Source organism: Oncorhynchus mykiss, chromosome 2 (genome assembly GCF_013265735.2).
Source record: "Oncorhynchus mykiss isolate Arlee chromosome 2, USDA_OmykA_1.1, whole genome shotgun sequence".
Lineage (NCBI taxonomy): Eukaryota > Metazoa > Chordata > Actinopteri > Salmoniformes > Salmonidae > Oncorhynchus > Oncorhynchus mykiss.
Window position 1 is genome coordinate 16,835,381 of NC_048566.1, and position 13,731 is coordinate 16,849,111.

The following is a 13,731-nucleotide window of genomic DNA, read 5'->3' on the forward strand; positions in this document are numbered from 1 at the left end:
ACTCTCTCTCACACACACACACGTACACACATGCATTCAAGGAAAAATACACACTCTCACACACACACACACTCAATATACTGTATGAATACTGACAGTCTGAGCCTTGACCCTGTAAGATCTATCTTTTTAGTAATAATCTGTTGAGTAAAAATGTATTATTGCCAGTCATAATAATCATAAAAGCTATGAATAAAAAGCTATAAAACAGTATAAATATTCAGCCAGCTCAGATGAGAATGATAAAATAAGTATTATAATTTTAATTCAGGTGAACACACACACATCCTAAATCTTCCCATTGACATCAACGCATGATTTACGCAAAATCCTTTCTATCCATAATGTGTAAATCCCATTCATCTCTATTTTGTCTGAAAATATAGAATAGATATTTATACCCTCTTGATTTGTAATACATGTTTGAAGCTTATGAGAGAATCGTCCACAATGTGAGCATTTTGGTTTGGTTTCAAACAATAAGATCTATGTGAAGTGCAGGTAGCATGAGTCCTAACAGATAACGTCCACTCATGAGCCCTTTACCAGTTAACATCGCACTCATGAGTCATTTAACAATAAACGTCCCACTCATGAGCCCTTTAGCAGTTAACGTCGCACTCATGAGTCAATTACCAGTTAAGATCCCACCCATGAGTCATTTACCAGTTAACGTCCCACTCATGAGTCATTTAACAATAAACGTCCCACTCATGAGCCCTTTAACAGTTAACGTCCCACTCATGAGTCATTTACCAGTTAACATCCCACTCATGAGTCATTTAACATGTAACGTCCCACTCATGAGCCCTTTAACAGATAACAGTTAACGTCCCACTCATGAGTCATTTACCAGTTAACGTCCCACTCATGAGTCATTTAACAGTTAACGTCCCACTCATGAGTAATTTAACAGTTAACATCCCACTCATGAGTCATTTACCAGTTAACATCCCACTCATGAGTCATTTAACATGTAACGTCCCACTCATGAGCCCTTTAACAGATAATGTCCCACTCATGAGCCCTTTAACAGATAACGTCCCACTCATGAGCCCTTTAACAGTTAATGTCCCACTCATGAGTCCTTTTCAGATGCAACACAGCAACAGTTGGAATCACAGAATACACGTATCCTGATGTAACCTGCAGAACGCTTTATAATCCCCTGGATTCCGGGACATTGACATTCTTCTATTCTGCATAATGTACATCATCAACAGTTGCAGACATTACAAATGAAACCTAAACATAAACAAGTAAACATCAAGTTGATGAAGGGTCTTTCCACATCATTCCACTCCATACTTCTTCAGTTACCTAAATTGGTGGCGCGTGATTGGATGGTAACCCTTCTGTGCGGTGGCTCCTCTGTGCTCCGATTGGCCACCAGCTCCTGCAGCTGCAGTGCCCCTCCACCAATGAAACAAAAGGCCGGGCACACAGGGGCAGAGCAATCCACATGCCCCTCCCACAGGGTGCGCAGCGAGTGGGCGTCGTAGAACGTGACCCGCCCCTTTTCGAAGTCCAGACAAACCCCCAGGCGCGGAGGCAGGGGGGCAGTAGGGGGGCCATGGTTGTTCCCATGGGTACTGTGGTGTAAGTTTGCTGCCCCCTGGGGTAAGAGGACCTTGCCCATGCCCATGGTGAGGAAGCAGAAGGGAGGGGAGGAGTCTGGGGAATCCTCAGCCCCACTGTCATGGCCACTGTCTGGATCATAGCTGGAGAGAGGGAAGGGAGAGAGAGAGGAGGGGGAACGGGAAGAGAGAAGGGGGGATGGGGAGTGAGGAAGAGGGAGGACGGGGGAGACTGAGTTTACTTGGTTAGTTTTAGTGTCACTGGAGCCACTTCTACCTCCCTCTGTCCCCCTCCCTCTACCTCCCTCTGTCCCCCTACCTCTACCTCCCTCTGTCCCCCCTACCTTTACCTCCCTCTGTGCCCCCTACCTCTACCTCAACCCTCACAAGGCTGCAGGCCCAGATGGCATCCCCAGCCGCGCCTTCAGAGCATGCGCAGACCAGCTGGCTGGTGTGTTTACGGACATATTCAATCAATCCCTATCCCAGTCTGTTGTTCCCACATGCTTCAAGAGGGCCACCATTGTTCCTGTTCCCAAGAAAGCTAAGGTAACTGAGCTAAACGACTACCGCCCCGTAGCACTCACTTCCGTCATCATGAAGTGCTTTGAGAGACTAGTCAAGGACCATATCACCTCCACCCTACCTGACACCCTAGACCCACTCCAATTTGCTTACCGCCCAAATAGGTCCACAGACGATGCAATCTCAACCACACTGCACACTGCCCTAACCCATCTGGACAAGAGGAATACCTATGTGAGAATGCTGTTCATCGACTACAGCTCGGCATTTAACACCATAGTGCCCTCCAAGCTCGTCATCAAGCTCGAGACCCTGGGTCTCGACCCCGCCCTGTGCAACTGGATACTGGACTTCCTGACGGGCCACCCCAGGTGGTGAGGTTAGGTAACAACATCTCCACCCCGCTGATCCTCAACACTGGGGCCCCCACAAGGGTGCGTTCTGAGCCCTCTCCTGTACTCCCTGTTCACCCACGACTGCGTGGCCACGCACGCCTCCAACTCAATCATCAAGTTTGCAGACGACACTACAGTGGTAGGCTTGATTACCAACAACGACGAGACGGCCTACAGGGAGGAGGTGAGGGCCCTCGGAGTGTGGTGTCAGGAAAATAACCTCACACTCAACGTCAACAAAACTAAGGAGATGATTGTGGACTTCAGGAAACAGCAGAGGGAATATCCCCCTATCCACATCGATGGGACAGTAGTGGAGAGGGTAGTAAGTTTTAAGTTCCTCGGCGTACACATCACAGACAAACTGAACTGGTCCACCCACACAGACAGCATCGTGAAGAAGGCGCAGCAGCGCCTCTTCAACCTCAGGAGGCTGAAGAAATTTGGCTTGTCACCTAAAGCACTCACAAACTTCTACAGATGCACAATCGAGAGCAACCTGTCGGGCTGTATCACCGCCTGGTACGGCAACTGCTCCGCCCACAACCGTAAGGTTCTCCAGAGGGTAGTGAGGTCTGCACAACGCATCACTGGGGGCAAACTACCTGCCCTCCAGAACACCTACACCACCTGATATCACAGGAAGGCCATAAAGATCATCAAGGACAACAACCACCCGAGCCACTGCCTGTTCACCCCGCTATCATCCAGAAGGCGAGGTCAGTACAGGTGCATCAAAGCTGGGACCGAGAGACTGAAAAACAGCTTCTATCTCAAGGCCATCAGACTGTTAAACAGCCACCACTAACAGTGAGTGGCTGCTGCCAACACACTGACTCAACTCCAGCCACTTTAATAATGGGAATTGATGGGAAATGATGTAAAATATATCACTAGCCACTTTAAACAATGCTACCTAATATAATGTTTACATACCCTACAATATTCATCTTATTTGTATATGTACAGTGCCTAGCGAAAGTATTCGGGCCCCTTGAACTTTGCAACCTTTTGCCACATTTCAGGCTTCAAACATAAAGATATAAAATTGTATTTTTTGTAAAGAATCAACAACAAGTGGGACACAATCATGAAGTGGAACGACATTTATTGGATATTTCAAACTTTTTTAACAAATCAAAAACTGAAAAATTGGGCGTGCAAAATTATTCAGCCCCTTTAAGTTAATACTTTGTAGCGCCACCTTTTGCTGCGATTACAGCTGTAAGTCGCTTGGGGTATGTCTCTATCAGTTTTGCACATCGAGAGACTGACATTTTTTCCCATTCCTCCTTGCAAAACAGCTCGAGCTAAGTGAGGTTGGATGGAGAGCATTTGTGAACAGCAGTTTTCAGTTCTTTCCACAGATTCTCGATTGGATTCAGGTCTGGACTTTGACTTGGCCATTCTAACACCTGGATATGTTTCTTTTTGAACCATTCCATTGTAGATTTTGCTTCATGTTTTGGATCATTGTCTTGTTGGAAGACAAATCTCCGTCCCAGTCTCAGGTCTTTTACAGACTCCATCAGGTTTTCTTCCAGAATGGTCCTGTATTTGGCTCCATCCATCTTCCCATCAATTTTAACCATCTTCCCTGTCCCTGCTGAAGAAAAGCAGGCCCAAACCATGATGCTGCCACCACCATGTTTGACAGTGGGGATGGTGTGTTCAGGGTGATGAGCTGTGTTGCTTTTACGCCAAACATAACGTCTTGCATTGTTGCCAAAAAGTTCAATTTTGGTTTCATCTGACCAGAGCACCTTCTTCCACATGTTTGGTGTGTCTCCCAGGTGGCTTGTGGCAAACTTTAAACAACACTTTTTATGGATATCTTTAAGAAATGGCTTTCTTCTTGCCACTCTTCCATAAAGGCCAGATTTGTGCAATATACGACTGATTGTTGTCCTATGGACAGAGTCTCCCACCTCAGCTGTAGATCTCTGCAGTTCATCCAGAGTGATCATGGGCCTCTTGGCTGCATCTCTGATCAGTCTTCTCCTTGTATGAGCTGAAAGTTTAGAGGGACGGCCAGGTCTTGGTAGATTTGCAGTGGTCTGATACTCCTTCCATTTCAATATTATCGCTTGCACAGTGCTCCTTGGGATGTTTAAAGCTTGGGAAATCTTTTTGTATCCAAATCCGGCTTTAAACTTCTTCACAACAGTATCTCGGACCTGCCTGGTGTGTTCCTTGTTCTTCATGATGCTCTCTGCGCTTTTGACGGACCTCTGAGACTATCACAGTGCAGATGCATTTATACGGAGACTTGATTACACACAGGTGGATTGTATTTATCATCATTAGTCATTTAGGTCAACATTGGATCATTCAGAGATCCTCACTGAACTTCTGGAGAGAGTTTGCTGCACTGAAAGTAAAGGGGCTGAATAATTTTGCACGCCCAATTTTTCAGTTTTTGATTTGTTAAAAAAGTTTGAAATATCCAATAAATGTCGTTCCACTTCATGATTGTGTCCCACTTGTTGTTGATTCTTCACAAAAAAATACAGTTTTATATCTTTATGTTTGAAGCCTGAAATGTGGCAAAAGGTCGCAAAGTTCAAGGGGGCCGAATACTTTCGCAAGGCACTGTATATACTGTACTCTATATCATCTACTGCATCTTTATGTAATAAATGTATCACTAGCCACTTTAACTATGCCACTTTGTTTACATACTCATCTCATATGTATATACTGCACTCAATACCATCTACTGTATCTTGCCTATGCCGTTCTGTACCATCACTCATTCATATATCTTTATGTACATATTCTTTATCCCCTTACACTTGTGTCTATAAGGTAGTAGTTTTGGAAATGTTAGCTAGATTACTTGTTGGTTATTACTGCATTGTCGGAACTAGAAGCACAAGCATTTCGCTACACTCGCATTAACATCTGCTAACCATGTGTATGTGACAAATACAATTTTATTTGATTTGATTTCTGTCCCCCTACCTCTACCTCCCTCTGTCCCCCTACCTCTACCTCCCTCTGTCCCCCTACCTCTACCTCCCTCTGCCCCCCTACCTCTACATCCCTCTGTCCCCCTACCTCTAACTCCCTCTGTCCCCCACCTCTACCTCCCTCTGTCCCCCCTCCATCTGTCCCCCTTCCCTCTCCATGCCTACCTCTACCTCCCTCTGTCCCCCTACCTCTACCTCCCTCTGTCCCCCTACCTCTACCTCCCTCTGTCCCCCTACCTCTACCTTCCTCTGTCCCCCTACCTCTACCTTCCTCTGTCCCCCTACCTCTACCTCCCTCTGTCCCCCCTACCTCTACCTCCCTCTGTCCCCCCTACCTCTACCTCCCTCTGTCCCCCCTACCTCTACCTCCCTCTGTCCCCCTACCTCTACCTCCCTCTGTCCCCCCTACCTCCATCCCTCCCTCTCCATCCCTCCCTCTACCTCCCTCTCTCCTCTCTCACCGGGGGCTGGCCATGTCCTGGGGAAGGTGGAACCACTCCTGGAGCTTGGCCTCCTGTCCAACTCCCACCTGAGGAACGCAGATAGAAAAATGACAAATTAAATTGAGTAAATTACACACACCCACGCACGCGCACACACACGCATACACACACACACTCAAAATCTTCATTTCTCACCTTGACCAGGTAGGAGCCGGGCTCCACCGAGCATGCCCAGTAGTGCCTTCCCTGGGTGATGGCCAGGTCGCCTATGAGGAGGTCAGAGGTCAGGTGACAGGAAGTGAGGGAGCGGTCAGCGGCCTGCAGAAGGGAGAGGCCGGGCACGCTGCGGGCATACGTCTGTCCTTTACCCAGAGCCAGTCGGTCAGCATGCAAACCCCAGCGAGAGTCCAGAGAGAAACACAACACTGACGGAGGAGGGAGAGGGGGAGGAGGGAGAGGGAGAGGGGGAGGAGGAGGAGAGGGAGGAGGAGGAGGAGAGGGGAGGAGGAGGAGAGGGAGAGTAGGAGGACGAGAGGAGGAGGAGAGGGAGAGGAGGGACGGGAGAGGAGGAGAGGAAGAGGGGGAGGAGGAGGAGGAGAGGGGGAGAGGGAGAGGAGGAGGAGGAGGAGAGGGGGAGAGGGAGAGGAGGAGGAGGAGGAGGAGACGGAGAGGGGGAGGAGGAGGAGAGGGGGAGTAGGAGGATGAGAGGGGGGGGAGAGGGAGAGGAGGAGAGGGAGAGGAGGAGGAGAGGGGGAGGAGAGGGAGAGGGGGAGGAAGGGGAGGAGGGGGAGAGTAGGAGGACGAGAGGAGGAGGAGAGGGAGAGGAGGGACGGGAGAGGAGGAGAGGAAGAGGAAGAGGGGGAGGAGGAGAGGGAGAGGGGGAGGAGGAGGAGGAGAGGGGGAGAGGGAGAGGAGGAGGAGGAGGAGAGGGAGAGGGGGAGGAGGGAGAGGGGGAGGAGAGAGAGAGGAGGAGAGGGAAAGGGGGAGGAGGAGGAGGAGAGGGAGAGGAGGAGGAGGAGAGGGAGAGGGGGAGGAGGAGGAGAGGGGGAGTAGGAGGATGAGAGGGGGAGGAGAGGGAGAGGAGGAGAGGGAGAGGAGGAGGAGAGGGGGAGGAGGGGGAAAGGGGGAGGAGGAGACGGAGAGGGGGAGGAGGAGGAGAGGGGCAGTAGGAGGATGAGAGGGGGAGGAGAGGGAGAGGAGGAGAGGGAGAGGAGAGGGAGAGGAGGGGGAGAGGGGGAGGAGGGGGAGAGTAGGAGGACGAGAGGAGGAGGAGAGGGAGAGGAGGGACGGGAGAGGAGGAGAGGAAGAGGAAGAGGAAGAGGGGGAGGAGGAGAGGGAGAGGGGGAGGAGGAGGAGGAGAGGGGGAGAGGGAGAGGAGGAGGAGGAGAGGGAGAGGGGGAGGAGGGAGAGGAGGAGGAGGAGGAGAGGGAGAGGAGGGAGAGGGGGAGGAGAGAGAGGAGGAGAGGGAGAGTGGGAGGAGGAGAGGAAGAGGGGGAGGAGGCGGATGAGAGGGGGAGGAGGAGGAGCGGGAGAGGGGAGTAGGAGGACGAGAGGGGGAGGAGGGAGAGGAGGAGAGGGAGAGGGGAGGAGAAGGAGAGGAGGAGAGGGAGAGGAGAGTGGGAGGAGGAGGAGGAGGAGAGGGAGAGGAGAGGGGGAGGAGGGGGAGGAGGAGGAGGGAGAGGAGGAGAAGAGGGAGAGGAGGAGAGGGAGAGGGGGAGGAGGAGAGGGAGAGGGGGAGGAGGAGAGGGAGAGACGGGGAGGAGGAGAGGGAGAGACGGGGAGGAGAGGGAGAGGAGGAGAGGGAGAGGGGGAGGAGGAGGACAAGAGGGGGAGGAGAGGGGGAGGAGGGGGAGAGGGGGAGGAGAGGGGGAGGAGGGGGGGGGAGAGGGAGAGGAAGAGGAGGAGGAGAGGGAGAGGAGGAGGAGAGGGGGAGGAGAGGGGGAGGAGGAGAGGGGGAGGAGGAGAGGGGGAGGAGAGGGGGAGGAGGAGAGGGAGAGGAAGAGGAGGAGGAGAGGGAGAGGAGTGGAGGAGGAGAGGAGGAGAGGAAGAGGAGAGGGAGAGGGGGAGGGAGAAGGAGAGGAAGAGGGGAGGGAGAAGGAGAGGAAGAGGGGAGGGAGAGGAAGAGGAGGGACAGTGAGAGGAGGAGGATGGAGGAGAGGTGGGGGAAGAGGAAGAGGTGGGAGAGGGTGAGGAAGGGGAAGGGTTTGATATAGCATCAGGGAGAGGAGCAGAGGAGCAGACCTGCTTACATCTACAGGAAACTGATGTATTCTGGAGGAATAAATACACCCCAGGAAAGAGAGGGAACGAGGAGAGCAGGAAATAAGAGAGAGAGCGTTCTAAAGAGGGAGAGAAACCTAGCCCAATACAGGTACGACTGCTGATCACTGATCAGGTTTTGAGAAATGAATAAACAAATCTCCTTTAGTGAGCCACATGAACACTTAATAACACAGGAGACTGGGGGAGTGTTTATACAGTATGGACAGTGTGAGGACAGAGAGGGAGAAATGTTGATGAAGAGAGAGAGAGAGAGAGAGGTAGGAGAAGGACAGAGAGTGAGAGATGTTGATAGAGAGAGAGAGAGGTAGGAGAAGGACAGAGAGTGAGAGATGTTGATAGAGAGAGAGAGAGGTAGGAGAAGGACAGAGAGTGAGAGATGTTGATAAAGAGAGAGAGAGAGGTAGGAGAAGGACAGAGAGTGAGAGATGTTGATAGAGAGAGAGAGAGAGGTAGGAGAAGGACAGAGAGTGAGAGATGTTGATAAAGAGAGAGAGAGAGGTAGGAGAAGGACAGAGAGTGAGAGATGTTGATAAAGAGAGAGAGAGAGGTAGGAGAAGGACAGAGAGGGAGAGATGTTGATAAAGAGAGAGAGAGGTAGGAGAAGGACAGAGAGTGAGAGATGTTGATAAAGAGAGAGAGAGGTAGGAGAAGGACAGAGAGTGAGAGATGTTGATAGAGAGAGAGAGAGAGAGAGAGGTAGGAGAAGGACAGAGAGGGAGAGATGTCGATAAAGAGAGAGAGAGAGGTAGGAGAAGGACAGAGAGGGAGAGATGTTGATAAAGAGAGAGAGAGGTAGGAGAAGAACAGAGTAAGAGATGTTGATAGAGAGAGAGCGGTAGGAGAAGGACAGAGAGTGAGAGATGTTGATAAAGAGAGAGAGAGAGGTAGGAGAAGGACAGAGAGTGAGAGATGTTGATAAAGAGAGAGAGAGAGTTAGGAGAAGGACAGAGAGGGAGAGATGTTGATAGAGAGAGAGAGAGAGAGAGAGAGAGGTAGGAGAAGGACAGAGAGGGAGAGATGTTGATAGAGAGAGGTGGGAGAAGGACAGAGAGTGAGAGATGTTGATAGAGAGAGGTGGGAGAAGGACAGAGGGGGGAGATGTCGATAAAGAGAGAGAGAGGTAGGAGAAGGACAGAGAGGGAGAGATGTTGATAGAGAGAGAGAGAGAGGTAGGAGAAGGACAGAGAGGGAGAGATGTTGATAAAGAGAGAGAGAGAGGTAGGATGAAGGACAGAGAGTGAGAGATGTTGATAGAGAGAGGTAGGAGAAGGACAGAGAGGGAGAGATGTCGATAAAGAGAGAGAGAGAGGTAGGATGAAGGACAGAGAGTGAGAGATGTTGATAGAGAGAGGTAGGAGAAGGACAGAGAGGGAGAGATGTTGATAAAGAGAGAGAGAGAGAGAGGTAGGAGAAGGACAGAGAGTGAGAGATGTTGATAGAGAGAGGTGGGAGAAGGACAGAGGGGGGAGATGTCGCTAAAGAGAGAGAGAGAGAGGTAGGAGAAGGACAGAGAGTGAGAGATGTTGATAGAGAGAGGTGGGAGAAGGACAGAGGGAGGAGATGTTGATAAAGAGAGAGAGAGAGAGAGAGGTAGGAGAAGGACAGAGAGTGAGAGATGTTGATAGAGAGAGGTGGGAGAAGGACAGAAGGGGGAGATGTCGATAAAGAGAGAGAGAGGTAGGAGAAGGACAGAGAGGGAGAGATGTCGATAAAGAGAGAGAGAGAGAGGTAGGAGAAGGACAGAGAGGGAGAGATGTTGATAAAGAGAGAGAGAGAGGTAGGAGAAGGACAGAGAGGGAGAGATGTTGATAGAGAGAGGTAGGAGAAGGACAGAGAGGGAGAGATGTCGATAAAGAGAGAGAGAGAGGTAGGATGAAGGACAGAGAGTGAGAGATGTTGATAAAGAGAGAGAGAGAGGTAGGAGAAGGACAGAGAGGGAGATATGTTGATAGAGAGAGGTGGGAGAAGGACAGAGGGGGGAGATGTCGATAATGAGAGAGAGGTAGGAGAAGGACAGAGAGGGAGAGATGTCGATAAAGAGAGAGAGGGAGGTAGGAGAAGGACAGAGAGGGAGAGATGTTGATAAAGAGAGAGAGAGAGGTAGGAGAAGGACAGAGAGGGAGAGATGTTGATAGAGAGAGGTAGGAGAAGGACAGAGAGGGAGAGATGTCGATAAAGAGAGAGAGAGAGGTAGGATGAAGGACAGAGAGTGAGAGATGTTGATAGAGTGAGGTAGGAGAAGGACAGAGAGGGAGAGATGTCGATAAAGAGAGAGAGAGAGAGATGTAGGAGAAGGACAGAGAGTGAGAGATGTTGATAGAGAGAGAGAGAGGTAGGAGAAGGACAGAGAGTGAGAGATGTTGATAAAGAGAGAGAGAGAGGTAGGAGAAGGACAGAGAGTGAGAGATGTTGATAGAGAGAGAGAGAGAGGTAGGAGAAGGACAGAGAGTGAGAGATGTTGATAAAGAGAGAGAGAGAGGTAGGAGAAGGACAGAGAGGGAGAGATGTTGATAAAGAGAGAGAGAGAGGTAGGATGAAGGACAGAGAGTGAGAGATGTTGATAGAGAGAGGTAGGAGAAGGACAGAGAGGGAGAGATGTTGATAAAGAGAGAGAGAGAGGTAGGAGAAGGACAGAGAGGGAGAGATGTTGATAAAGAGAGAGAGAGGTAGGAGAAGGACAGAGAGGGAGAGATGTTGATAAAGAGAGAGAGAGGTAGGAGAAGGACAGAGAGTGAGAGATGTTGATAGAGAGAGAGAGAGAGAGAGAGAGAGAGAGGTAGGAGAAGGACAGAGAGGGAGAGATGTCGATAAAGAGAGAGAGAGAGGTAGGATGAAGGACAGAGAGTGAGAGATGTTGATAAAGAGAGAGAGAGAGGTAGGAGAAGAACAGAGTGAGAGATGTTGATAGAGAGAGAGAGAGGTAGGAGAAGGACAGAGAGTGAGAGATGTTGATAAAGAGAGAGAGAGGTAGGAGAAGAACAGAGTAAGAGATGTTGATAGAGAGAGAGCGGTAGGAGAAGGACAGAGAGTGAGAGATGTTGATAAAGAGAGAGAGAGAGGTAGGAGAAGGACAGAGAGTGAGAGATGTTGATAAAGAGAGAGAGAGGTAGGAGAAGGACAGAGAGGGAGAGATGTTGATAGAGAGAGAGAGAGAGAGAGAGAGAGAGAGAGGTAGGAGAAGGACAGAGAGGGAGAGATGTTGATAGAGAGAGGTGGGAGAAGGACAGAGAGTGAGAGATGTTGATAGAGAGAGGTGGGAGAAGGACAGAGGGGGGAGATGTCGATAAAGAGAGAGAGAGGTAGGAGAAGGACAGAGAGGGAGAGATGTCGATAAAGAGAGAGAGAGAGGGGTAGGAGAAGGACAGAGAGGGAGAGATGTTGATAAAGAGAGAGAGAGAGAGGTAGGAGAAGAACAGAGTGAGAGATGTTGATAGAGAGAGAGAGAGAGGTAGGAGAAGGACAGAGAGTGAGAGATATTGATAAAGAGAGAGAGAGAGGTAGGAGAAGGACAGAGAGGGAGAGATGTTGATAGAGAGAGAGAGAGAGGTAGGAGAAGGACAGAGAGGGAGAGATGTTGATAAAGAGAGAGAGAGAGGTAGGATGAAGGACAGAGAGTGAGAGATGTTGATAGAGAGAGGTAGGAGAAGGACAGAGAGGGAGAGATGTCGATAAAGAGAGAGAGAGAGGTAGGATGAAGGACAGAGAGTGAGAGATGTTGATAGAGAGAGGTAGGAGAAGGACAGAGAGGGAGAGATGTTGATAAAGAGAGAGAGAGAGAGAGGTAGGAGAAGGACAGAGAGTGAGAGATGTTGATAGAGAGAGGTGGGAGAAGGACAGAGGGGGGAGATGTCGCTAAAGAGAGAGAGAGAGAGGTAGGAGAAGGACAGAGAGTGAGAGATGTTGATAGAGAGAGGTGGGAGAAGGACAGAGGGAGGAGATGTCGATAAAGAGAGAGAGAGAGAGAGAGGTAGGAGAAGGACAGAGAGTGAGAGATGTTGATAGAGAGAGGTGGGAGAAGGACAGAAGGGGGAGATGTCGATAAAGAGAGAGAGAGGTAGGAGAAGGACAGAGAGGGAGAGATGTCGATAAAGAGAGAGAGAGAGAGGTAGGAGAAGGACAGAGAGGGAGAGATGTTGATAAAGAGAGAGAGAGAGGTAGGAGAAGGACAGAGAGGGAGAGATGTTGATAGAGAGAGGTAGGAGAAGGACAGAGAGGGAGAGATGTCGATAAAGAGAGAGAGAGAGGTAGGATGAAGGACAGAGAGTGAGAGATGTTGATAAAGAGAGAGAGAGAGGTAGGAGAAGGACAGAGAGGGAGATATGTTGATAGAGAGAGGTGGGAGAAGGACAGAGGGGGGAGATGTCGATAATGAGAGAGAGGTAGGAGAAGGACAGAGAGGGAGAGATGTCGATAAAGAGAGAGAGAGAGGTAGGAGAAGGACAGAGAGGGAGAGATGTTGATAAAGAGAGAGAGAGAGGTAGGAGAAGGACAGAGAGGGAGAGATGTTGATAGAGAGAGGTAGGAGAAGGACAGAGAGGGAGAGATGTCGATAAAGAGAGAGAGAGAGGTAGGATGAAGGACAGAGAGTGAGAGATGTTGATAGAGAGAGGTAGGAGAAGGACAGAGAGGGAGAGATGTCGATAAAGAGAGAGAGAGAGAGATGTAGGAGAAGGACAGAGAGTGAGAGATGTTGATAGAGAGAGAGAGAGGTAGGAGAAGGACAGAGAGTGAGAGATGTTGATAAAGAGAGAGAGAGAGGTAGGAGAAGGACAGAGAGTGAGAGATGTTGATAGAGAGAGAGAGAGAGGTAGGAGAAGGACAGAGAGTGAGAGATGTTGATAAAGAGAGAGAGAGAGGTAGGAGAAGGACAGAGAGTGAGAGATGTTGATAAAGAGAGAGAGAGGTAGGAGAAGGACAGAGAGGGAGAGATGTTGATAAAGAGAGAGAGAGGTAGGAGAAGGACAGAGAGTGAGAGATGTTGATAAAGAGAGAGAGAGGTAGGAGAAGGACAGAGAGTGAGAGATGTTGATAGAGAGAGAGAGAGAGAGGTAGGAGAAGGACAGAGAGGGAGAGATGTCGATAAAGAGAGAGAGAGAGGTAGGATGAAGGACAGAGAGTGAGAGATGTTGATAAAGAGAGAGAGAGAGGTAGGAGAAGAACAGAGTGAGAGATGTTGATAGAGAGACAGAGAGGTAGGAGAAGGACAGAGAGTGAGAGATGTTGATAAAGAGAGAGAGAGAGGTAGGAGAAGGACAGAGAGGGAGAGATGTTGATAGAGAGAGAGAGCGGTAGGAGAAGGACAGAGAGTGAGAGATGTTGATAAAGAGAGAGAGAGAGGTAGGAGAAGGACAGAGAGTGAGAGATGTTGATAAAGAGAGAGAGAGGTAGGAGAAGGACAGAGAGGGAGAGATGTTGATAGAGAGAGAGAGAGAGAGAGAGAGGTAGGAGAAGGACAGAGAGGGAGAGATGTTGATAGAGAGAGGTGGGAGAAGGACAGAGAGTGAGAGATGTTGATAGAGAGAGGTGGGAGAAGGAC

At 49.7% G+C, this 13,731-nt stretch overlaps 1 protein-coding gene across 1 annotated transcript in view; it reads right to left on the minus strand.

The window, feature by feature from the left end:
• Nucleotides 1-238: 238 nt before the first annotated feature.
• LOC110536202 (tripartite motif-containing protein 46) overlaps nt 239-13,731 on the minus strand; it is a 34,748-nt gene continuing 21,255 nt past the window's right edge. Inside the window, exons 10-12 of the mRNA XM_036939652.1 lie at nt 6,108-6,337; nt 5,931-5,998; nt 239-1,721 (exon numbers count right to left, since the gene is read on the minus strand). Coding sequence (XP_036795547.1) covers nt 1,313-1,721; nt 5,931-5,998; nt 6,108-6,337 — 707 coding nt within the window. The 3' untranslated portion in view covers nt 239-1,312. The remainder of the gene's footprint in view (nt 1,722-5,930; nt 5,999-6,107; nt 6,338-13,731) is intronic.